At 31.4% G+C, this 26,312-nt stretch overlaps 2 protein-coding genes across 6 annotated transcripts in view; both read right to left on the reverse strand.

Moving 5' to 3' along the window:
• rg (A kinase anchor protein rugose) overlaps positions 1–26,312 on the reverse strand; it is a 198,931-nt gene that overhangs the window by 162,374 nt on the left and 10,245 nt on the right. The window lies entirely within an intron of this gene.
• The window catches only part of LOC107064762 (neurobeachin-like), a 136,812-nt gene continuing 125,113 nt past the window's right edge, over positions 14,614–26,312 (reverse strand). For 2 of the 3 annotated variants that reach the window (XM_089177521.1, XM_089177519.1), the window contains one exon: positions 14,963–15,115. Coding sequence is in view for 2 of the 3 variants with exons in the window: in XM_089177519.1 (XP_089033645.1) it covers positions 15,062–15,115 (54 nt within the window). In the remaining variant the exon portion in view is untranslated. Of the gene's footprint in view, positions 14,807–14,962; positions 15,116–26,312 lie in introns of those variants that run through there. The other variant, XM_089177522.1, reaches the window with a different exon arrangement.

Here is a 26,312-nt window from a genome sequence, read left to right on the forward strand (position 1 = left end):
TGAAGCTGTCTATTAAACAGATTCATTCGTTTAACAAGGACATATCGCAATTATTTCTCGTGCTCTACTATTATATTCACTTGAGAAACTTCGTACGACAATGATGGTAAATAAGAACGATAATGGCGCGATAACGATCTATGCTCGAGTGTTCTTAAAACAATATTAAAACGTACCTCCTATATGCGATCCTTAAAATTTTACCGTGTAACTTACAACCGGTCCTATTTCGCGGTTGCTAACAATTTATCGTCTACCACGATGAAACAGTAAATTACTTTTTATGGCGAGTATCGAAAGTCGTTTCTCTCTCGGCATCGGATAAAACTTGTTATCCTCGGTAAAAAAAAAACTTTCTTTCACCTTCGATTCAAACCATCTGGCGAATTTTTTTTTTTTTTTTCAAAGAGTAAAAGAAAGTAATAATAAAGTAGAGAAAAATATGAAAAAGAAAGGAATTAATTGAACGGTGGAGAAACTCTTTTCACTTGTCGATAAATACACATCTTAATTTTAAATATTATAATATCCCCCGTAGTAGATTAAATTTAGTGAAAATAATTTGAAAGATTGAATTTTAGCACGAAAAATTTCCAAGAATTTTCATCATATTATATTACTTATTAAATAAAGGTCACCTATTTCCACGATCAACAAGCGTAAATGAAATTTTCGGAGCTCAAGCTACGAGCAGGTTAGTTGCGGAGTAAACGACGTTCGACATCTCCCAAAGGGCCAACCGAAGATAATAGATGGCTACGATGCCAGCAGAGAGCTGCTGAAAGCGACGATAAAAGCTCTGCCTTCAGCACTAGTGCCATCAGAGTGCAACAATGCATTCGCATTGATCAAAGCACTGTTCCATCTCGACACATGCAGGAAACAGGCGAGAATAAAGTCAACGTTTGAAACGAGTAAAAGAAAGTTCGAAGCACTTCAACAAAAGCTGTATTCCTATCACGTTCTACCTACCCCTACAACACTACTACCTCTACGGACAATCCCAGGTCTTGGATAACATGCTTGGTGGATTTTTTTTTCTTCCCTTTTTATTTATCTCTTCTTCTTATCCTGCTACTCTTATTTTTTTGTTCCTTTTGAAAAATAAAGCTACGAGTAAATCAAGAATTGGCATACTTGCAAATCTCTTCTTCTTCTTCTTCTTCTTATTCTTCGTCATATTCAACTACTTCGTCCTTTTTGAAAAATGTCTTTGGATTATATTGGCAATACGTTAAATCGAATATTTCAACGCTTTTCATCTTCGGTACTTTATCGATCGGAAAACAAAGTACCCAATTTTGTTTATTATCAATCTTCACATAGAAAAAGCATGGGTGCTGAGTTTCCATCTACTGTTGTTTGCTTCTTCGATCAAGGGAGACTACAATATCGAGGACTCGATGTTCGTCTTTGTTATTTCGAAGGAGATTAGGGTTGTCATGTTGTTTCTCTGTCTAATGTAAGAAAATATTTCTATCGAAACGGCAACGCAATTTTCAACGGGAAAATGTATTGATCGATGAGTCGGAATTCTGTTATCCCGAATTCATAACCGTATTGTGTGGTTTGCTTTTTACTTAATCTTTTTTAAATTTATGTACTCGAAAATATTCAAAAAAAAATAATAATAATTGATTTCTGTAGATTACTATTATCGTATGTGTTTTATTTCGACCGAGATACCACTAAAGGGATTATCAGCATAAAATTATAGAAAATGTATTTATTTTCAAAGTAGTTTGACGTCGTAGTTTGAAAAATTCTACGTCGATTTATGTTGAAACTTTCAACCAATGTTGGATGTCTATTCGACGAAAAACACAGAACATTATTTTCTTTTCGTTGAACAAAAGCGGATCACACTCGTTTTAACTTGCAACTCTGTCAGTGCAACTCGACGTGGATGAAAGAGAAGCCGGGTCATTTGGATGAAAAAACAGGGGGAGGTAGTAGATGAAGGTAAACCAAGAGAAACTGCAAAGGACTAGAAATATGAACGATAAAGTTCGTTCGTATTTATCGACGGAATGAAAACTGCAGTTATATTTGAACGATATCACGATGAGTCAAACACCATGGATTCAGCTGTCAAGATCTAATAACGATGATGGATTAATATGTCTCACATTTTTCAAGAAATATTTTTTTTTACTATTTCCTATTTTTTTTTTTTTTTTATTCTCTAAAGTTTCTTTAAGTTTCGATAAATTTAATAACAAAAAAATTAATCTTTTTAAATGTTACACATAAATTTATTCATTAATTGATACAATTTTATCGAAAATTACATTTTAAGCGGTTAACATTTTAATGTCTCGTACAAAATTGGCGAAAACAAACTATAACTTTAAAAGGATTTTACTCTTTAAACTGATTTACGAACTTACAAGAGTAAGTTCTGATTTGTTATCTAGAAGAACTTAACTTTCATGATTTTGTGAAGATAGAACACGAAAGATGAAATTCTTTGAAAAATTATTCATCCTTCTAAGTGTATCAAGATTAGTAAATAAAACGAAGTTATATATCATAATCATGATGATTTATCATTCTTAAAATTGTTATTAACAATCGATAATTTCATAAATAATATTATAAATATAACTTGAAAATAATTATATTTAATGTTTTTTTCAGCATATTAATGTAATAAATTTGAACAATAGCATGGAAACCACCATTACAATTTTCATTCTAAATGACAGAGCATAAAATTGCGGAAATCTATGAAAAGAAAAAAATAATAATAATAAAAACCTTATTACACTTTTTACGAAATGACTTTTCTTTTTTTCTTTAAAAACACTGAAGGATACTTCAAAAACGCATTCGACGTAGCCCTTTATCATATTCTCTTTCTCTCTCAATTCGAGGTAAACGTGTCACGGTTCTGCACCACGTACCTAAGTGCATTTCCCTTTGTAAGATTTAAAAAGGGTAGTAGTAGTTAACCCTATTGCATAATTATACATTAATTGCCAGTTGTTTCTCAAATTAATAATTAATCATCCACTTTCATAGTATCTTACATTTCGGAATAAATTTTATATTGAAATATTAAAAATACTTACGTAAAGATATTTACGAAAGATAGATAAAATCATATTTTTATATGAAACAGATAAAAATAAAGAGAAAGATAAAAATGAAATAACAGATATTGACCTTTGACTTTTGACAAGTAACGTTGAAATTCTTACAAAAGGGAAAAGTGTTTGTGCCAAAAGATATATACGAGAAGAAAGTAAGTATAAAGTCGGCAATGGTTGATGAAAGATCCAAAAAAAAAAAAAAAAGAACATATATCTATGTATATTGCATGTGTGTATGTGAGAGAATGGAAAGAGCAGAAAGGGAGAATCGGCCAGTAGAAAAGTCTATCGCGAGAGGCGAGAAAATAACTTAAGCAAGAGGTCTTGCCAATGGTAGGGGGTTGAGTTTTGCAGAAGCAATTCGTCTTAGGTTGGCATTTGAAGCACAACGGCAAGGCTGCCAGCTGCGCTTCCCGTTTTCCTCCAGACGTCTCCGTCCTACCCCGACGCCATTGGAAAATGTATGTATATAGGAATAGAAGAGTTTTCTACATGCGAAAGGTTCTATCGGACTAAACTACCCCTTTTCTTTCTTCTCTCTTTTTCCTTTATAAAGCTCTTCGAGAAAACAAGTGAACAAGCTGCTACCAATATGTATATAGTCAAGAAAGGGAACAAAAAACTGACACAAAGAAAAAAAAGAAAAAGAGAGAGAAAAAGGGAGAGGGTGAGGGATACAACAGAAAAAGTAAAAAAAATAAAAAAAAAAAAAAGAACTATTTATATGTTACAAAGAAAGTTTCAAATACCGTGTACAATTGAAACTCTTTTTACGTTTGACATTTTACTATGTTCTTTCGATTCCGATTTTTCTCGAGTCCCTTCACCGAGAATTTTCTCTTAAATTTGACGAGAATAATAGACCGTGGAGTTAGATAACATCAAGAGAGAGAGAGAGAGTATGTCATAGTAGGAAAATTTTCTATTTCAAGCACGCTACTAGGTATCTGCTAACTTTCCTTCCTATAAGGTATGACACATGAATAAAACGATGTGAGAATAAAAATGAAGTTGTTCTTTCTTTCATAGAAAAACAAAAGAACTTTGAAATCAAACTTTTTAAGGAGAACAAATTTTGCTTATCAAAATGTTAACTTTTTAACTTGACAAATAGTTCATGTTTTTCTTTCTTGTTTCGTTATCCTATGGTAATTTTACGGAATGTGTAATATTCCATATTGTACTAGAATAAATCTTTCGACATAGTATAAATTAAATATTGAATTGAAAATCAGAATGTGTAAGAAAAATAATACTTTATAATGTTCAATAGAAATGTACATATTTATATCTTGACAAAAATGATGAATATTATTGTTTGAAAGTATTTATTTATATTTTTGGATGTTCGTTTGGTTATTAAATAAAAAGATATTTGTCAAGATTTTCTTTGAAGAAAAATTCCGAAGAAATCTTCATTCGAGACCGGGAAGATGAACGGTAGAGAGGGGTGTTAAGCGGCAGCCGCGAATTCGATCCTCTTAAGCTTTGAATTAATTTTATCGAAGAAAACTCTTCCACATTGAATTTCAATGAAAGAGCCAGCGTAAATAGGATTGAAAAGATTTCAGATCCTTCGGGAGTCGATTTTTCCCTACGATTCGATAAATAAAATTCGTTAAAAAATTGTCTTGCATTTCGTTCTAGAGGTGGTTTGACACTCGAATAAAATAGTTGGATCGTTAAGAAAGATCAACAAGATGGATAATATCATAGAAATGATTTTCAAAGAGAGAATACTACTGGAAAATTCATCGGTCTTAACGAGGAAGGATTAAGCATCTAAATATTTAAATTTAAGAGAAGTCGGATTTTCGAGTTGACCTTCGAGTGGGTCGAAGAAAGGGTCAACGACGATAACATTCGCGATCCCCTATAAGAGAGAAATCGTAGATTCACGCAAATGTGCAAAGGGTTACTACTACTACTACTACTACTAGCCCTCATCTCTAGTACGGATTTCGAGGCGAGCAAATGTATGCAAACCGGCACCTCGAGAAATTCGTGAGGGGAAGAGTACCGCTTCTGTTATATTGAATTTCAAATGCAGCCTGATGCGATAAATAAAGCTGTAGATACCCACCCGTAGGGGGAGTACAATGAGTTATTTCGTGCCATTTTCACTTTGATATCTTACAAACGATTTCTACCTTCTACCGTGATAATTCATGAAAATCCTCTTCGCAACCTAATATTATCTACATACCGAAAATATCGAAATCCAATGTTCAACGGTATTGTCTATGTATTAAATTTCCAACAAGATTGCATTTAAACTTTTATATTCTGATGGAATATTTAAACTATAATTCGTTTCAAATATAATTACTTACACGATAAGCAATAAAATTCAATTTAATTAGAATTTATTTAAATTCAAGCACTTTTTTTTTAACAAAATTGGAATATTTAAAACTTGGAATTGCTTGAGACTGGGAGTATTATTTGATTAAAAGTAAAGAAAATTGTCTAAAGTTTTACATTTACCTATGATAGAAATTCAATGAACTCAAAATGAAACAAGAATGACAGGCGTGCTTTTAAGAAAAACATGGAAAGGTGGAAGTAAAGAACAACGACATAAACATGACAGGTAATTTCACAATTATGTAAAAAACGTCTCTAATTTTATTCTTTTGATATTTTAAATATTGGATATTATCAATATCGAAAGTTATTGATAATGATGAAATTCAGATTGAAATACTAACAATTAAAAGATATTTCATTGAATAAAAATTCTTTCATTAATTTCTTCTCTTCTCGTTTTTATGTTTATTTTATGATTCATTTAATAATACGTAGTAGTACAATTAATATTAAGTTTAATTTTGTACAGTTTTTGAAAGCTGACTTAAAATTAAACTACAGTATGGTAATTTGCATAATAGTACGAGGTAAAAGTTTTTCTATTATTTTTTTGCAAGTTAAAGTTATAAAAAAAATAATTAGATTCGTACAGTGTTTGATTAATTTTCTTTCTGTATACATTTTAACCTAATTATATTATTCCCATTTATTTTCTATTTATGGTTCCTTAAAATATTCAATATTACAAAGCATTAAATGTCAAAACGAATTGAGATGAATAAGACAATATCGAATTTCCGGAGATAAAATACAATAAAAAAAAAAAGATAGTGGATTAGACATCATTCAACCACTGATACCGACGAACTACTACGGTTAAATCCAGAAGAGTAAAAGAAAATGGGAAATAATTCTTATTATCGCTAGGAAAAGGATTAAATGGAGAAGGGAGAAAGATAAAGAGGGATGAACATTGTGTGAGGATATATAGTACATAGAAGAAATATAGATATATATACAACAGGGTCTTAGATAGATATAAGCCAGACGATAGAACGAGTGGTTGGATAAATAAAGTACTTTTAGGGTTGTTAAGATAGGCTTGGATATAGTAATACTCCCTTACGTGTATTGTGTTCTTAAAATAAAATTGATAACAATATTAGATAAAAGAAAAGGACACATATTTTTTGGCCAAATACTTTATCATACAAAAGTTCATTTACTTTATCATGAAGATTCTTATTTCAAACGATTTCGTAAGGTTACGTTTCTTCTGCTATATCCATTTTCTGTATTATTATTTCTATCTTTATTTCTCTTTAATCTCTCAAAATAATTCGAGTGTAGATGCTTATGACTTAATATCATTCATCGCACGTTTCGTTTCGGGAAAAGGAAGTATGATAAAGATAGAAATAAAAAAGACATTTAAAAAGTACAAAAGATAAAGATAGAAAGAAAGTAAAAGAGGGAAAGAGGGTGTGGAATATAAAATAGAATTGAAGGATACGTATCGAGCAAATCGAGATCGGAAAACGTTAAATCATCAATTATTTACATTTTCATTTAAAACTGTCGATAAACTAAACAGTTTTACATTATTTGTGGAGACTATTCAACTACGATTGCGATTCGTGCGATTCTTAAAGTTCCCAGTTTTATCTGACTGTCGTAATACAAAATCGATTTATCTAGTCTTCGTAAAAAAAAAAAGAAAAAAGAGAAAGAAAAATATAAAGTGAGAAATAAATAGAGAGTTTCGAAAATGTCGTATATGTTTTGAATGAAAAACACGTATATAGATTTATCCTTACAAGATTCGTAGTAGCATTCACGATGGAATCGTTTCTGTCGCTTAACTTTTCAATTCCATTCATCTTCTTCTTCTCTCTCCCCGTCTTCCCTTCACTTTGTTCTTTATCTGATTGTCTAGTTTTCTTTCTCTTTTTCCAATTCCCCGTTACTTCGACTAAGATCTAAATATAAATTTATCTCTCTTATTTTTAATTTGTTTGTTTTTTATTTTTTTGTAATCGTTCGTTTTCCCTTATTTTTTCATTTGAATTTTATTTCATATCACTTTTGCATAAATAAATTGTAATTTTTCCATACGATCGAAAATACCAATAAAAGTATCTTTCTTTTTAGCACAAACGCACTCGTACTACTCGTTCTCGTTTTTCTCTGTAAAATGTAATTACGAACGTGCCAATTCGCATGTTTATATCTCGAGAGAATCGACAAAAACAGTTTTCCATTTTCTCGTGCGCCATGCTCGTCCTGATCATTTCTTTTTTTGTTTTTATTCCTATCATACGTTTTTTTTTTTTTTTCATCTTTTCCTTTATCGATTTCGCATGAAAGATTATTAAAATTGACTCATATTACTGAGCAATAGTACGAAGTAGATAAAATGCGACACGTAAAATATATGACTTTTCTCGTTTGTCAAAATAATATGATAAAAAAGTTAGAAAAAGTTAGGTGCAAGGGGAAAAAAGTGTCAGGTAACGAATCTCTAAAGTTTTGAGGAAGAAAAAAAAAGAGAGAAGAAACCATGTCGTGGATTTACTGGAAAAAGTCTCAGAATTAAATAAAAAGAGAAATTAAGTCGTTAGGGTTACTTCCTGTATGGTAAAATTAACTATAATTATTACAAAACTTTACTAAAGAGATAAAACACAGTATTCTTTTTGTGCATAAACTATGAAAATTTTTTGTTTATTAGAACTGAAAAAAAATGTGCATTTAAATAAAACTACATATTTATACGTATATTGAATTGTTCAAATAAAAATGAATTGAAAAAGTAGCTCTTTATATCATTAATACGTTTTCTTTTATGGGTTTTGAATCACTTCATTTTCCAAAGTGTCACTTCATTTTTCCATTTCTACAAAGTCAACAGAAAACGATTTTCCAAACGGATGTCACTCATCCATATACTAACCATCTCCATTGTTATAGAATATTTTTTTCAACGTGACTAGGCCGTTTTGATTAATTCTATATATACTATATATAAAGAAAATAATATCAAAATTTAAATTGATACTATGTGAAATATGTTCTTGACACAATTCAACTCATGATTATGACAAACTCATATTCGCGCTACAATCAAAGTAATATAAAGGAAGTGTAGTTTTGAAAAAAAAAAAAAAAAGTAGCACACTTGTTTTGTGAATAAACCGTGCGAATGTATAGTCACTTGCAAGCTTTAATATTCCTAGCACGAAAAGGAAAACGCGATGCATCAAATTCCCATTTTCCGATTTCTTCCAGTATCTTGGAAAAAGATTTCACAAGTAGTAAGCTAAAGTAACGGTGAACGTAAGGTGGTCGATAGTTACTGGCAGTGAACACTATACAACATTAGACATGACGTGACGTTCTATCCTACAAGACTCCTTATTCTTTTTCTATTCCTTTTTTCTTTCTCTCTACTTTATTCTATTTTATTTACTTTCTGTTTTTTCTTTCTTTCTTTCTATTTACCCTCTTCTTTTCTCTCCTTTATCGCAGAAACGGTATCCACTTTTCACGATTTCCGTGTGTCCGAGATCCCAAAGATCCACTTTCTTGGATTGTTTTTGTCCAAAAGAAAAGAATCAAATGAAATATAAGAAAAAAATAAAACGAAACAGCATGACATTTCGATCGGACATGTCAGACGAAGAACCTTTAAACCACCTACAAAGAAATAAATCGAATTACCTACCTAAGAGCTAGATTAAAGCTGTGTACTTCTCTTGCTTGTCCACTTCAAGGATACGAATTAAGGTACTTTTGACTCATGATGATATTTCTTTTCTCGATCTATTTTATATCATTTGTTTTGACTATTTTAATATTAATCATTAAGCTTGACAAATTGTTACATTCATTTTATAAAAGATCTCTCTCAATTCTATTTTGATTATAAAAAGTTATCGTTTGGCGGATTTAAATGAAATTTCTTTTTCTCCTCTTTATCGTTTCTTTCTATATTTTCCATTTACAAAGATAATTTCATTCAAAAGTTCTATTGAATAGAAATCTCATATGTTTAATTTATTCAATTAATTACGTACATGCTCTCATGCGATACAATTTTATAATTTTATTCCCTTTGAGTTTTCACCGAACGGAATATTTCCCTTTTAATTTTTTTTTTCTTTGTGGTTCATTATACTTGAGAATTATCCATTTATTCGTAAAAATATTCAAAGAGTGTTTTATACATTAGTATTTAAACATAAAGCATTCCACGAAGGCACGCGGAAAGTTGAATGAATTTTGTGTGTGTGTGTGTGTGTGTGTGTAAGGGCGAGGGGGAGGTGTGGTCCTTTTGCTTTCGATATAAATTTCGATCAGAAATAACCACTTTGCGAGGAAATTCTTTCGTGCGATTTATTTCCTGGGTTATCCGCAGCGCAAAACCGAGAAATCCATTTCGATTCGGTCGTCGTCTCTTTTTAAGCGCGAACGGGATCAATCGGACGAAGTTTCGACAATATTCTCGAGACCAATCAGATCTATGGATTTATCTCGTAAATATTAGATCATTTGAATGTTTTCTTTATCTTTGTTTTGTACAGGAATAAAATTTTTGTTACAATTTGACACGTTTGAATATATGCGTTTGTAGCATCAATATCTTCAAAAATAAACTTCATTAATATCTAATCTATTTTTTATCGTCACATATTCACGTACTCCGAAATTATTCGATATTAAATATTTAGTTTCAGGATGTTTATATATATATATATATTTATATAACATATATTTTATATAATATATAATTTATATATTTTATTCAATTAATTTTCTTCGTGATTTTATTCACGGAAAATATAAAAAAAAATAATTGTCTTCAACAAAGATTTAATTGAAATCTCGAGTCTGACTCTACATAACATCGCAAAGAATTAATTTCTTGCCCATTTAGGAAATACTCGGTGCCACACAAAATTGTGTTAGAAACCGCGTGAATTTTTTTCCTATGAACTTCGTAAACACCTTTCAAGTTTTAATCGAACTTCAACGCGACTTTCCAAGCAGACTCGCAGAAAATTCAATTGTCCGATGCAAGCTCTGAAGTACGTTGGTAGTTAAAATAAAAAATAAAATAAAATAAAATAAAATAAAATAAAAAAGGAAAGGAAATGAAAAGGAGGACAATAAACGAGCTTCTCAAAGAATAAAAGGAATTCTTTCCCTTTTACAAATTTGAATAGAGCTTCCTGTGATTCGTTTCGTTTCGTTATCCTTAATATGTCGAATTACAATATCCGCTTAACGAATTTTATTTCGTTTTCAGGACTGAAAGTTCGTTGATTAAATTTTTTTATTCAATGATACGATGTATACGTATGATAAAAATTTTTACATCGATACCAAAGCCCTTTTTTTTTTTACTCCCTCTTTTCTTTTATGTTTCTTTTTTTCAATTTTTTTTTCTCACTTATTTTTGGATTATGTTTAAATATAAAAAAGAAAAAAAAATTATCAAGATCAATGAAAGATAACGATAAAATAAAATAGTCAAAAACGAAACGATTTAAAACTATTCGAAATCGAAGAAAGATAATGAAATACGATAGTCGGATAAAAAGGTGCCTAATCCTTGAACAAGAAATTCCGAATAAAATTTAGTACATAACGATAAATCGAAGAAATTTCAGTTTCATCGAGAAGCGATAACTTTCTCGTGAACGTATATCCTATAAAACGTAATATAAATTGGTTTCGAGCGAGCTTCTTTCTCTCATCGTGAAAAGAAGAATAAAGAAAAAGGTAAAAAAAATAGAAAGAAAGAGAGAAAGAAAGAAAGAGAATCAAGGGCGGAAATGGAGGTTCCGGAAGGGACCGCGCGCGTTGATGGCGTACTACCAACGAACAAGAATTCTACAAAGGAAGAAAGAAAGAATGAAATGAAAGAAAAAGAAAAAAAAATACAGAAAATCTATAAAAAAAAAATAAAAATAAAAAAGAAAAAGAAAAGTAAGACGAATTCTCCGTTAAAGCCGAACGAGAAATTTACCATGGTCATTGTGTTCATCTAGCATTCTTTCCTACCCCGAACTCTGCTACTGGTACTTTTTCTTCGAACTAGTCAACCACCCTTCTTCTCATCACACCCTTTCGTTCAACCCTTCACTTCCTTTTCACTATCCTTCCTTCTACTCTTATTCTTTATCTGTACTACTACTACTACTACTACTACTATCCATCTTTCAACGATAGATAGTGAAGAAAGGTTCGGGTTCTTTCACGAAAGTTCCGAGAGAGAGAAAGAGAGAATCCTAGGCAGCGGCGACATTAAATGCAAGAGATGCGTCGAGTACGTGATACTCGGCTTCAATGTTACGACATCGATCTCCATCGTCCATCCTTCGCCTATACCACGACGAAGGGAACCCTCCCTCACCCCTTCTCACCCCGAATCGACCGATCGTTAGTTATACTTGACGTTATACGTTTCACACTTTTTCGAAATAGATTTGAGTAGATAGGAAATTTCTAGGTACGAAAGGTACGAAGATATTCTATTGGAACGAACATTCCCGACGACGTGTAAAAAAAGAACAAAATTTATTACGAATGCGTAAAAATGTTAGATAAATTAATAATTTAATTATTTGTTTTTCGCGTCCGCAAAATAAAATATTGGGTTGGTAACTAAGTTATTGCGAATGTTGTGTTTCACCTAATTGTTTTTTAATATCAAAGATCAGAAATATTATGAACGTATCATTATGACACTGTCTGACCGATGGCAAAAGGCCATCAACAAAAATGGACAATACCTAATTACATAAACCTATATTTTTAAGCAAAAATGTTGAATTTTTATTCCTATTTAAAATCCGCAATCTTTAAGTTGCCAACCCAATATATACAAACTTTATATCATAGGGAAATTGGTATCCTTTTATTAAAATTTCTTAAGGATAAAACATTCAACAAGATCAAAACAATATATTCTGATATTTTTTTGTCACCTGCCCAACTTCCCTATGATATAATAAAGTCTGTAAAATAATAATATTACTATCGATGATCAAAAGAACGGTGAGTAAATGAAAAGAGAATAATAATAATAATAATAATAACGTGAATATAAAAATACACGATTTGATTTAGGGTCGACAGAGTAAAAACAGAAGAAGAAAAAGAAAAAAGAGGGTTAGTCGAGTTGTCTCGTTATCTTGACCGAACGTAATATAAAACGCGTAGAATCGCGGAACATCGTTAACCAAACGAAGGATGAAATCGTTCGAGTACGAGCCGCTGACTCCCGCGCGATTATGCCAAAGAAGAGATAAAAGGACTTGCGCGGCTCTCGTCAAACGGATAGAAGGCCCCCGAACTTGGTTGGGTGTTCCACTGTTATTGCTGTTCCTTCCCTTATCCCTATCTTCGATATCATCGAATCGATGAGATGCTCGAACGGATTTTCAAGCGAGAGTTTCCCTTCGTCAAGGGCGTAGAAAGTGAACGAGCAAAATCCGGAGAGAGAGAGAGAGAGAGAGAGAGAGGAAGAGAGTAAGAGAGAGGGTAATGATCCATTCCAGCCCATCAAATCTGTCGACCTTCTTCTATCTTTCTTTCTCTCTCTCTCTCTCTCTCTCTCTCTCTCTCTCTCTCTCTCTCTCTCTCTCTCTCTTTCCGTTCATCCATGGAACCATCGACTTGCCACCCCTTATGCCCTTTTACCGGTGTTGTCTTCGTTCCCCATTTCCACTTGATTTTCCTTTTTCCCTCTTCGTCTCATCGTAGAAAGAGCACACGTCCGCTCTATTTATTCGAACGAGATCGGCCGCATAAGGTCCGAGAATTTTTCCTATTTTTCGCAGCCTACCCTCGAGCCATTGAAGAAGTGGAAGAGAAAGAAAAAATACAAAGAAGGGATTTCAAATCGACGGATCAGGCTTTAAGAGAGTAAGTAAGCACGCTTTAACATCGCTGTCCATATCCCTTTAACATTTTTTCGAAGCAAAATAATGTTCTCTCTTCTTTCTTTTTTCCTATCGGGCTATTTCAAATCGAAATAATAGAGATCTTTTTATTTTCTTGTTTTAAAAAAAAAGTACAGTTCGATATGAGATTAAGAAAAATTCTTTTAAACGTTTACTGACACATTATACAAAACGTAGACATATATTTGTAATTCTTTTCACAATTTCACACTGTTAAATGAAAAAAAAAAAAAAAAGAGAGAAACAGAGAAAGAAAATGACTTGCTAATAATTTTCCATTACCTTTCCGATTTCTTTCCCCCTTTTTTCGTTGATTAACATTGAAAATTCTCTTCAAATTGTTTTCAATTTTCATTATCCTATCTAAAGGCGAATAGAAATCCTTGAGAGATCTTTATCAGTTCGTTAAGACTTTAAATTAAAAAAAAAAACAGTTATTTTAATCAAATGCTCCCTTGTTTTCTCGATCTGATGTCAATTATATCGGTTAATTTAAAAAGAATAATTCTAATCAAGCTCTACACGTTCTCCTCTACCTTCCCTTCCCCCATTCGGTTTTATTTTAATGAAGTACCCTTCTCTCCCTGAGAGAAATATAAATGAGACCTCTATTTTAAATGACGTGAACGAACGACTCCATGATCGTTATTTACATTCCATTCTTCGTTGAAATATCTTTCTTCTTCGTTCTTTTACTTTTTTGTCCTTTTTTTTCTTTTTTTTTCCGTATAGACGACCAATGTATACAACTTATTTGAATTGCTAACGTGTCAGAGGCGTATGTGTGTCTTTGGCGTGTAAATATCGAGTACTTTATTCGTTAGAGAGAGAGAGAGAGAGAGAGTATATAAGTTCTAAAAAGCTCGGACATCGCTGTCACTACGTTTTTCATTGTCACGTTTACATTTTATTTACAAACGACTATTGAAATCGGTTGCCTTTTACTCGTTTTATTGTTTCTTCTATTTTATACTATATTTTATTGTTGTTGATATTAAGTACCAAATGTAGTAAATTCGAATAAGGATCTTTTATAAGGATTTAATCGATTCTATATTTTGTTAAAATGACAAAAAAATAAATATTTAACAAAGAAACAATCTATATATCAATCTTTCGTTTTGTTCTTTTGTAAATAAAAATTGTTACGAGATTCAAATATTCTCTTACACTTTACTATCGTTTTTTTTTTTTTTTTCGTATAAAGGTATCAAAAAAAGTGATTAGATAAACAAACAAGCAAATAAATGAAAAAAAAATAAAAAAACAATATATTCCAAATACTGTCATAATAATTGTTGTCATACTCCAACTAGATTGAAATTAGAATTTTTTGATGAAGGAATGAAAATTTTATTTAAATATTTGTTAAACGTGCGAAGTATAATCATCTCGAAGATCCTTAGTTCATCCCATCGTGATTACATTGAGCTGAAATGTATGAAGATTTTCTAGAAGCGAAGAAGTGTAAACGAATAAAGATAGACAAAAATTAAACGTAACGTGTGAAATGATAAATAAATAAATAAACAAACACATAAATACATATTTATATTGTATATAAGTAGATTATGGAGCAAGATAGAATAGTGTGATAAACGTTTTATTTGCATTCTACGTTCGTTTACAGAGTATACAAACGAGTCTGCGTTAACGCATGATTTCGGCAGCTTTTTCACCACCCACTCACGTTATCCCATGATAGGGCATCTGTTTCCAACGTCTCTCCTTAATACGTACCTGAAACAAAAAACGTAATGCATTAGTAATACTTTGACATGAAATTAAGAAAAAAATAATTTTATTTGTTTAATAAATATACCAATATATATTTGGTATTGGCTGATAAGCTCGTACGATTTTTTACCGTGTTATTTATTTAGATAAAAACCATACAGATCTATTATCCAACCTTTTATATTACCAAATATACAGGGTGTCCAGTAACTAATAATACAAGTGGTTGTTCTACATAAAAAATTAAATCAAAAATATAGAATAAAATGTTTTACATCTGTAAATTTGAAATCACGTTTATTTTTTAGTAATAAATAATATATATTAAAGATAATAAAGAAAATAGTCACAATTGTAAGAATAAAATCCTACGTAGATTTGTTTCCGACCATCTTCGTACAAAATTAATTGCGTTCGTTTTGATGTTGCACACATGGTAGCAATGCATGCACACGTGTACGAAGCAAACAGTAGCTTGTACGTGTTACATACAGAGCTTTGCCTTAAAGCTCTTCCTGTTTCTATAGAGTCCGATGACGTGGTACGGTGTTGACGCACCTTGTCAACGTATGCAGAATGTAGTTACAATCGCTGTAATGGAATACGTACTAAACTATACTATATCCATAGAAAGATATATTATGTCCTATTCAACAATTTCTTTCATAGAATTTCAAAATTGTTGAAAAATTAATAACATAAAAAAATGTAATCACTTATTTCACTAAACAGAACGAAAAATTTTGTTATACATTGATTGTGTATAAAATAAATGAATAAAATATTCGAATGATTTATCAAATTTTTTAAAAGGTCAATAGGTAAACGATTTTTTTTTTTTTTAAATCAATTGAAAATCAAACAAAAGTAATCGATTCTGCGTTCGTGTAAATATGTATACATGTACGTGTTCCCGGAATAGAATCGTTCGTTCTTGCAAATTAATGAAATCATTGGAATGCTTTTGACATTGCCACATGTAAGCGTGTTTAGAGTTTCCAGTGGTATTAGAGAAACACGGTTAACCGACTAACTTTGTATCATTGTCGCGCGCAAACACAATTTAACCACATAGTCGAATTTCGTTCGTTTGACGTTAACTCGACAAGTGATGTCATAAACGATACATCCAAGAAGACCAATATAAAAAAAAGTAGGAATAAGATCAATAGGAAGATATAATTTTTGTTAATTCGTTTTACAAAATTTAGAATTTATTTTCAATAGTTAGAAATACAATCAAAATAAATAAATTTTGTTTTATGTATAAAACTGTATAAAAAAAGGTCTTAATGATATTTGTTCGTTATATTAGATGAAAATTATTCTCACTATTTCACTCTCTCTCTCCCTCTCTCTTTCTCTCTATTTTTCTCTTGTTCGTCCGAGAGTCAAACAAGTATACCAATTTCGTTGCCGTCACGCGAGAATGCGCGCTGAGTTGAAGCGGAAATGTGTTTACATGCGCGCAACGTACCATCCTTTACTCGTATGCTTAAAGAGAAAGAGACCCTGAGTAAGTAGAGGTATATGTGTGTGTGTGTGTTTGTATGAGAGAAGAGAGAGAGAGAGAGAGAGAGAGAGAGAGAGAGAGACTTAATAGTTAATTCAAAGCTCCGAGATACGTACGAGTCCACGTACTTCAGACATCCTTAACCCAATACCAAATTCTCTGTCGAGGCTGGGGATGCAATAAATTTCAGACTCAAGAACGATCGACTAAGGCATCCCGTACATCGCCATTGACAGATGGGGAATGGAAATAAACCGTGGTGAACGTAGAGAGTATGTCTAGTATCTCCCGTCATGTGTATATATACATATATATAAAGATAGTAATCAAGAATATATTTATAGGAGCGATCGATAAAGGTAATTGATCTAATATTAGATATATGAAAACACAGGAAGGATGTAAACATCGACGATAACATTTTCTAATGCTAACAAGCCACAATTATAGTATTTTTCAACATGTTTAATTATGGAAGATGTAAATAAGACTATTAAATCGTAGGATAATTGTAAAGTAAGGCAAATTACCAATAGAGTATTATTGTGCGAATTGAGGGAGAAGCTCTCGAACGGTATTATGTCGTTCTCGCGTGGAGAAATCCGATTCCAATTGTGCGGAAGGAAATGGAGGAGTAATTAAGCAACCCTTTACGGCCGATCGAAGGACTCTACGAGTAACCGTAACCATTCCTAGCTTCGAATCGTATCTCCTGCCTCCTAATCGCCTAACGGAGTTGCCGGCATCTACCTGCCCCAGGAAATTGCGGCTGACAATTGATTTCGTGACGCAGCTACCCCTGTAATTAGTCCTTCAGGCGAATCGTTTCACCCCTGCAACTAGAAAATAAGCGCCACCATTTCGTGGACCCATTTATGAAAGTTTCGATCTTCTCAAGGTGAATTATTCCTAGTGAAAATTATATAAAATGAAAGAAAGAATGGGAGAAAGAGAGAAAGTTTCTTTCGAGACTATCTCGTCTCGATATTGAACGATTCGATAACGCAGAAAGGATTTCCTACTGTGAGCTACAAACGAACATTACGTCACGTTCCACAAATTCCGCTATCGACCTTTTCGATCTCTATTAAACTTTTTCTAAGATCAAGGAATCAAAGAAAGTTCCCTAGGGATGGATTAAAAAGAGTTCTCGATAACGTACATCGAAGTCAAATATCGAAGCTCTGTTCCTTTATCATCATAGATACGAACTTCTTTCTGTATATTGCAACTTTTTTTTTTATTTCGATGAACATAGAAACTCAGCGAAGAAGAAGAAGAAGAAAAAGAAGAAGAAGAAGAAGAAGAAAAAGAAATAAAAAGAAACAATAGAAAGTATTAAAAAAAAAAAAAAGAATAAAAAAGATAATATATAAGACTGATATTTGAAAAATATCAAAAAATACTTCCCGATCAATCCCGAAAGAGAGTTATCGGAAAATTCATCGACGAAACGCGTCGAATAACCGCGTTTTCGATGATATACTCTTCACGAGATGTGAAATTTGCGAACGATGAAGTGCTCGTTATAACGAGTGAACCGTATTTCCCAAGCATGAGATATGGATGTATATTGAAGAACATTTCTCGAACGTCGTTCATCAAATCGTATATCTATATATAGATGTTTTCGATTCGTCGATCCGATTTTCTAATTAAAAACATGTAACAATATGTAGTACAAAATGACGTCAATTTTCGACAAATGTTGATCACAGTTCTCCAATTGTATCAGCTTTAATATACATTAGGTTTATTACAGTTTGCCTCATTTAATACATAAACACGTTTGATAAATACTCGATCTAATCAAGTGTTCACATGACAACTATATTAATTATTATTAAATTCAATCCTCTTATAACACAATTTCAATCTAACACGATGAAAAAAACTACAACTCTTCTTAACACGATATTCTTTTACCTCGGCTTCTATCTATCACGATTTAATAAACTTCAACAACACTTACCTATATATAGCACAAATATTTCGATCCCACTGTATCAACAAGAAACGGAACGAATTTAACCGTGTTAGAGAAGACAATTGAATTTACTACCATCACTTAAGTTCCATTTTTTTTTTCTATTGATATTAAAAAAGAAAATATTTGATCACGAAAAAATTGGAATTATTCATTTGGATACGTTGAAATAAATAAAAATAAAAAAACACAATTTTTAATTTGTATCATTTTGAATAAAAATCTGTCAAAATTATAATTACTTCCTGAAATATCTAAATATATATTTAGTTAGGATTCTGTAAACGTTTCGTTGACGTCGATATTACCATTTACAAAGTTCAAGTTAAATTAGAAACAAGTGTATGTAACAGCGATTAGATAGCTTTCAGTGAAAGAGAAATTTTAAACGAGGAAGAAGTCGCGTAACGAGTTAACTAGGTGAACCTGTTAATAGTAATCGTGGTAAACGGTTGATTTCATGGGCCGACTAACCCTCCAATTTCATTCGGATTATGTTTCCGAACAATGAGAAAGTCTTTCTTTTTCTCGTGGTCTTTTGTCTTACGATCGATACTTGATATATTTCGTGAGTAGAATCGAGAAGTAGATAATCTAGTTTTATTCATAAAACTAAACTATCTCTTTTCTCTATCTTACAATCATTATTATTCTTACTATAATTATAAATCACATATATTTTTTGATAATTTGTATTTTTTTTTTTTTTAATTTTAAATATCAGACAAATAAAATTTTTCTGAATTTTAATAACATTAATATTTTTAAATGTAAATATTTATATTTTTTATTTTTATACGTAGAAACGGACGAGTTACGAAACGTAATACTCGTGCAATCGTAGCAATTGTATAACAATGTTTTTTAAATGTCACGTATTATAAAAAGATAGCTGCGGTTGACAGAATTACTGCCGGTTGAAGTGATAAGGGTTAAACCCGCGTTCAATGTAGATAACTCGCATAAGCGAATTAACGCGTGAAAATGAAAAATCTCGGGCGTCGAGGTGGAAGTTACCACCAGCACCGTCGAGCTGGCAACTCGTCACGCTCCGTTTTTCCTTTATTTTTTAACATGGAATTCATTCGACAGTACAAAATCTCAGGAGCGACGTTGCGTGGGTGGAAACAGCCTATGAAAAGAAGAGAAACTCATGGTCGTACTATATACTTTGAGCTTTTCTCGCGAGAAAACGAGATTTACCGTGTCGCATCACAGAAAAAAAACTCGTTTAATTTTAATTGCATAAAATACTGGATCGCCCCCTCTACCCCACCCCTACCTTCTTTCACGAAACTTACCAGACCATGTTACTTTCTTTTTTATTTTATTTTTTTTTTACTTCCTCTATATTATATTTCTCTCTCTTCTTACTATATGAAGAATTTTAGAATAGAAAGGAAGGAAGGATGAGTATTAATTGCGAAATTAAATGCCTCTTGTCGAGATTCATCTTTCAAGTATCCAATTCGAAAAGCTCCTGTCAAAGGCGTAACGAGCGATCGTCGATAATTTGCTCTTGCTCTTACGCCGTCCTCCTTATCTATCGTAATCACTAAATTTCTCAAGAGTTCTTCAATGCTCAAAGGATTGTCATATATATAACGTCGATGAAAATAATTAAATTCGAAAAAGAGGCATCAGTTTTGATCACGTTCTAATCACTATTCTTGTGTTACTCGTCATCATCTTATTTAAAAAACTTTTGTAAGACAAAAAATGTAATTATTTTTAAATTGTAGTTTTAGACAAAAGATATATATATATTTTTATCTATTGTAAAAGAAAGTATCTGAAAAATATATATATAATATAATGTTCTTATTATTGGTGTCGAAGAAATAGAATTATACTAAAACGTAATACATATGCACGTTCTACGTTGTTTTATGCAAATAAGGTTGTAACAATATACAGCTGCTAGACATTGAAAGTTACCAAATTGTAGTAGCTTGGATACCATTTATTGTAGGATAAAGTATCTAAATAAATTGCATCTACGAGATAGATAAAAGTGATATCTTAAAGGTGCAAGAGGAGAAAACGCACGATTTTATCCTCGTGTATGCTTAGCGTATGATTAGATTAGATCGAATAGAAGCAAGAAGGGGATTCTGGGCTATATAAAATGGTTGCAAAGATAAAGCGATTAGATAAAAGGAGAATTTAATATTATGCTGATATTTTTAGACTTTTCGACAGTATTTCTCTTTCAATTTTATATTAGTTCGTAAGGTGTATTTATGAGATAACTATAATAATAATAAAAACTTGCGAAACTATTCTTTGTATCCATTTAAAAAACGATAAAACTAACACAATTGCAATAGCATTTAATTCTTCCATTATTCAAGCGTTGAAAATGAATGAATTTCATTACACACGAATTGAATTTGATTCTCTTGTACCAAAAAACTCGTAATTTCATCGCGTCAAGCGTAACAATTGCGTACGTAGGTACTACTGACATTTCTAGAACGAAATAAAGCCGAGAATCGATTTGTCATTCTTAATGAATGACCAACGAGAAATGAAAAAGTTTACCTGGGTAACTTTGGTGGCTTTGAAAATTTGAAAACTCGTTTCGCCTATGTACTTAATTAACTTCCTACTTCATTATCCTTATTATCACTTCTTCTTCCATTTACCGATTCAATCGTCCTTCTTTAATTAGCTTACTCAGTTCTCTCGTTGTCATTTTATCAAACCACTTGCTATCACCTATTAATTTAATTATATTTCTACACCATTTTCATATATTTGCTTCTATATACATATATAATGCTTATGTATGTGTTTGTGTGTGTGTGCGAGAAGAGAACGTAACTTAGTAACCACTTAAAATTTTCACTTTAATTAGTATCATGGCATGAAGATAGATAAAGGAGAAGCACCATTAGAACACTAAACGTACTTCATTAATGTTAATAGCTTCGGCTATTGATAACATCTTTACAATAATCCCTTATAGTGACACTATTTTTTTTTAGATAGCACGGTTCATGATACATCTTACAACAAAGACACACCCTTAAAGTTTTTATCATCTTTCTTAAAGTTCCATCTTTCTCACAATATTTGATATCAATAAAAAAACTTCGATGGCACTACTTTTTGATGGATTCCATGTAAAATGGATATTATGGATTGACTCGCATCTCCAACAAGCCCTGAAGCTCCAGTTAAACTTTTCCAATGCGTTTGAAAGTTTTTATTAAAAAAATAATGATGTATTTAAAAAAAGAAAAAATAATTTCTCAAAGTACGCGAACATAATTATATCTTATATTCATTAATTTACGATTATTATTACATTTTTCATCATAAGGATAATCGTTCATTTATTCAATAATTATTTTATCGAACGTTATAATAATGAAGGGCCTGTTATAAGAACGTTCAATTATTTTCCAACCATTTGAAAAACCTTTTAAAATGTATTATTAGGACGCATATTTATAAGACGTAATGGCGTACTAAAGTTGAAAGCTCAGCTAAATAATCAGCCCGTTATAATAAATTAAAGAGTAACCTATATTTATATTTTCCAACGAAATATCGAAGTATATACAGGTAGGTTTGCGCTACCCAAACGCGATTATACCACCCGCGTTATTATCTTTCACGTACGCCCAAAATAATTTATGTAAATTATCAACGCGCATCAAATACACGACGCGTCGGGCCAAGCGATAATAACCGTTCGTTGTTAGATTCGTTGTTCGTATCGTCATTCGTTATATTATTTGGTGTTAAATAAAATTCTTGAAAATGAATGTTTCTTTAGTGTTTAGTTAAAAATCAATGACTTGGTTTAATAAGCTATCTAACTACATACCCCATGAACATTATTAACGATAAAACGTAAATTGATATATTAACGAAGCTTTAAAATAAACAACACTTCCTATTTAGCGATTATTATTTTCAATATCACGATAACTAATAACATTGTTTTCATAGTCTTAAATTAAATTAGAAAGTATAAATGATAACGTTATGATGACGCATTGAAAATTTTAATAAATCATCAAGACACAAACCCACCTGCTGATCAAAATAATTTGATCATTTTATTTGTTCTTCTTTATCTTACTTAGTCTTCTTTTTAACAAGAGATATATCGCTATATAGCAGATGATGAATTTTAGTCGCGTCTGAAAACTAGAAGAAGGAACAGTATACTCTTGAACTCTGGAAGTGGGTGCTCAGCTCTTTTTAAAAGAATAAATAATGACACGAGCCAAGTGAGTTACGAAAATATACCAACGTCAAATGAATTTTTACGTTCGAAATATTACAGAGTATAATTGTGAACTTTCAAAGAGATAGGAAATATACAGGAAAAAGAAAAAAATTTTGTTTAAATCAACTAGATATTATATTTGACTCTCAACGTATATTTGAACTTTATTAATGATTTAAAAGAACGGCAACGGCTTTTCGAACGAAACGTTGTAATTTTGAATTGAAGTTTAGATTCAGTCTGATTCATGACCTTTTACAAGAGAAATTATTGCAAAAGAGAAAATGTATTTGAACGTGTGTAACCGGTGAAATTACCACCATAGTCCAGAATTATATAAAAACGTCGTTAACACAATTATTTTCAAATATTCCTTTGGAATTTTTCATACGTTTTATTTGAATACTTTTAAAAAAAGAGATTGTTCACGAATATTTGCATTTAAATGAATCACCCAGAGAACACTCTCATACACGATCCTATAAAAACTCACGCAAATCTCTACATCAACGTATATTTTCATTAGATAAACATATGGATAGCTATAAAAATATATACGAATTTTGTTTCCATATTTGTAATATACATATATCTATATCTATATATATATATTTCTTCTAAAATTACGACAAACCCAATGATAAAATCAAAATGTGATCAAATACCTCGCTAGACTTTCGACGAGGGTAGATTTCATATTAGATTAAAGCCCAACGGGGATTATCGATAAATTGACCGATCAAAATATGATCGTGAAACAACACGTAAAAGACGATATTGCCTTGTTGATATTCAACGCGCGATGAAACAACCATTATTTTATCTTTGTGTTACCTCAATATTTTCTCAAAATACGAAGACAAGGAGAAGGGCAAAAAAAATGATTAGAATCTTTCATAACATAAGTTAACTTACTCGCGTAGAAAGGATTCCATTTTTTACTATCGTGCAGACTCCGGAGGACAAGTAGCCATGAGCTTTGCTCGACACCTTTCGGCTATACTTTCAAAAATAAAAATTAAAAAATATAAAAAAGCCGCGATTGCATAGAAAAGAAAGTAAAAACTGTAAAGAGAGAGAGAGAGAGAGAGAGAGAGAGAGAGAGAGAGAGAGAGAGAGATGGGAAGAATAAGAGAGAAAAATCTCGTTCTCTGTGTCCATTTCATATAACGTTTTTGTTCACAAAAGCCTCTACGTCGCAAAGGCGCTCTACTTGATAATCCAAGGGTTAATAACGCAGTGGTTTTTGCGGCTTATTTGGAACTACGGTTTCGTATTGCCATGTACCTAGTTGGAGGATGGAAAATTCTCTCCCTTTTATATATGTATACCATATATATATAACCAAAGTAAAACAAAAGAAAAGGGAGGAATGGAGATACAGTGAAAGGGAAATAAAAAAAAAACCAAAAAAAAAAAGAAAAAAGAGTAAATCTGATGGTTGTTGCTTTCACGTATGGTACAATTTTTCCACGAGAATAAAGATCGATAAGCAAAGAGATATCGATAGCATATTAAAAACAAAATACCTTTTGCAAATGGTATTTTATGGAGAGAAATAAAAGAAAGCAAAGAAAACTAAACGAAATCAAAGAAAAATAATATTTATTTCGATATCGTGAATCATGATACTAAATAATAAAAAATTACAACAAAGAGAAATGATATCATTTTTCATTTGTATAATTCATTCGTATAACAATATATCAAAGGTATGGTATAGTAAATGTACAATAAATACAAATATCTCATCCTAGTTGAAATATCAGATACCATTGAATTATTTTACTTATTGAACATCAATTTCATAAAATATAGAACTATCTTGATAAACTTGATTCTAGGTATTTCATATATTTTTTTTAAATAAATATTCTTTTCCTGTACACACGCAATAGAAACGAAAAACATAAAAAAAAAAAAACTTAAAGAAAATGAATGAAGCGTATAATTATAATAAAACATGTTGAATGTTAGCATATTTATAAATTTGATTTAATAAATTTTATTCTTTGTATTACCTGTGAAAAAAGGATAAGAAGAAGTATGCAAATTCTTCTTGAATAGAAGAATAAGTAGTAACTATATCAGTCAGAATCAGGCAATTCACCGTAGACGACATTACCGGTAAGTAGTAGTAAGTGATGATAGTCAGACGATCGTAAGTCGTCTTTATGCTCGACCAAAATCGTAAAATTTCGCTGCAACGACGTGGAAAAGAAGGAAATAAAGTGAAAAATAAAAAAAAAAACAACGTAACAAAGGGAGATAGCAGTACAAATAATATTTTGATCGTTCTCGTAAAAAAATAAAAAAATTAACTAAAAACGGAGAAAAAACTAAAATGCAAGAAATATTATATTTTCTCTGACACGACAACAGATTAAATTTTTCTTTTCCTATACTTGTTCCTTTTTCTTTTATTCATGTGCCATCAAATTAATGATTTGTGTTGGTTTTGCAATATAAAAAAAAAGAAAATACACATGGCACGCACGCATCCACACACACACATACTATAAAGATGCGTTCAATTTCATTCCTCGACAAAATACTCTGCATTCTCTCAAATTTTAATGAAGCTCCTCGTTAAACGGAGCTTTTAAATCTTCGCTCGCGTAATAGCAGCGATAACATTGAAAAGTAAATGAAGTGGAAACTGTGGAAGTATCTTAATATACCTTGGGCGAAAGGTTAACGACTGCAAATACATCCATCGTCGTCCAAATAAAACTCAGGTAGAGAAAAAACGTTAGTATTCCGTCGATTTTTTATTTCAAAGTATTGAAATACAGTTATATTGTAACGTTATATTTATCGTAAAGGTTGTTATCGAATATTTCATTGATAATAAAAATAAGAATAATTATTAGATAATATGATAACTGTTTTCATTAATGCTCGTCCAATTGTCATCTTAAAATCAATATTAACGGATACGCATGATTTTGCAATCAGCTCACGACTCGATGAAATTCGTGAAAATTCATGAAAATACAATTGGAAATATTGGTACAACTGTATATATATATATATATATATATATATATATATATATATATATATATGTATAGTGCGAGAGAGAGAAAGAGAGAGAGACGAAGGAGGACGAGGTATGGCAAACCAGCTTTGAACCGAACATTGAATACTTAAGTATTCGCACACCGTGAAATACTTGTTAACGACGTGGTCCATGTTTGTACGTCAACCAAAATGAAACGGTGAGTTTCCTTGTCGTCGTAATCCCCCTATTGGTGGTAGTGTTGGTACCTAGTGTTGCTAGAAAACATCGACCATACCTCAAATTTCTGTCCCAGTTCTTTGTCCCTTTTTTCCAATTTTCTATCTTTTTTCTTTTTTTGGTTTGTTTGTCGCAGTAACGTACATACGATGGTATTTTCTACAGAAAAGGTTCGCGTGCCAATCCTGTCGCTAGAAAAGGCCGTTTGCTTTT

This window comes from Polistes dominula, unplaced genomic scaffold (genome assembly GCF_049000335.1).
Source record: "Polistes dominula isolate Pdom_NZ unplaced genomic scaffold, Pdom_raw_medaka contig_24, whole genome shotgun sequence".
Lineage (NCBI taxonomy): Eukaryota > Metazoa > Arthropoda > Insecta > Hymenoptera > Vespidae > Polistes > Polistes dominula.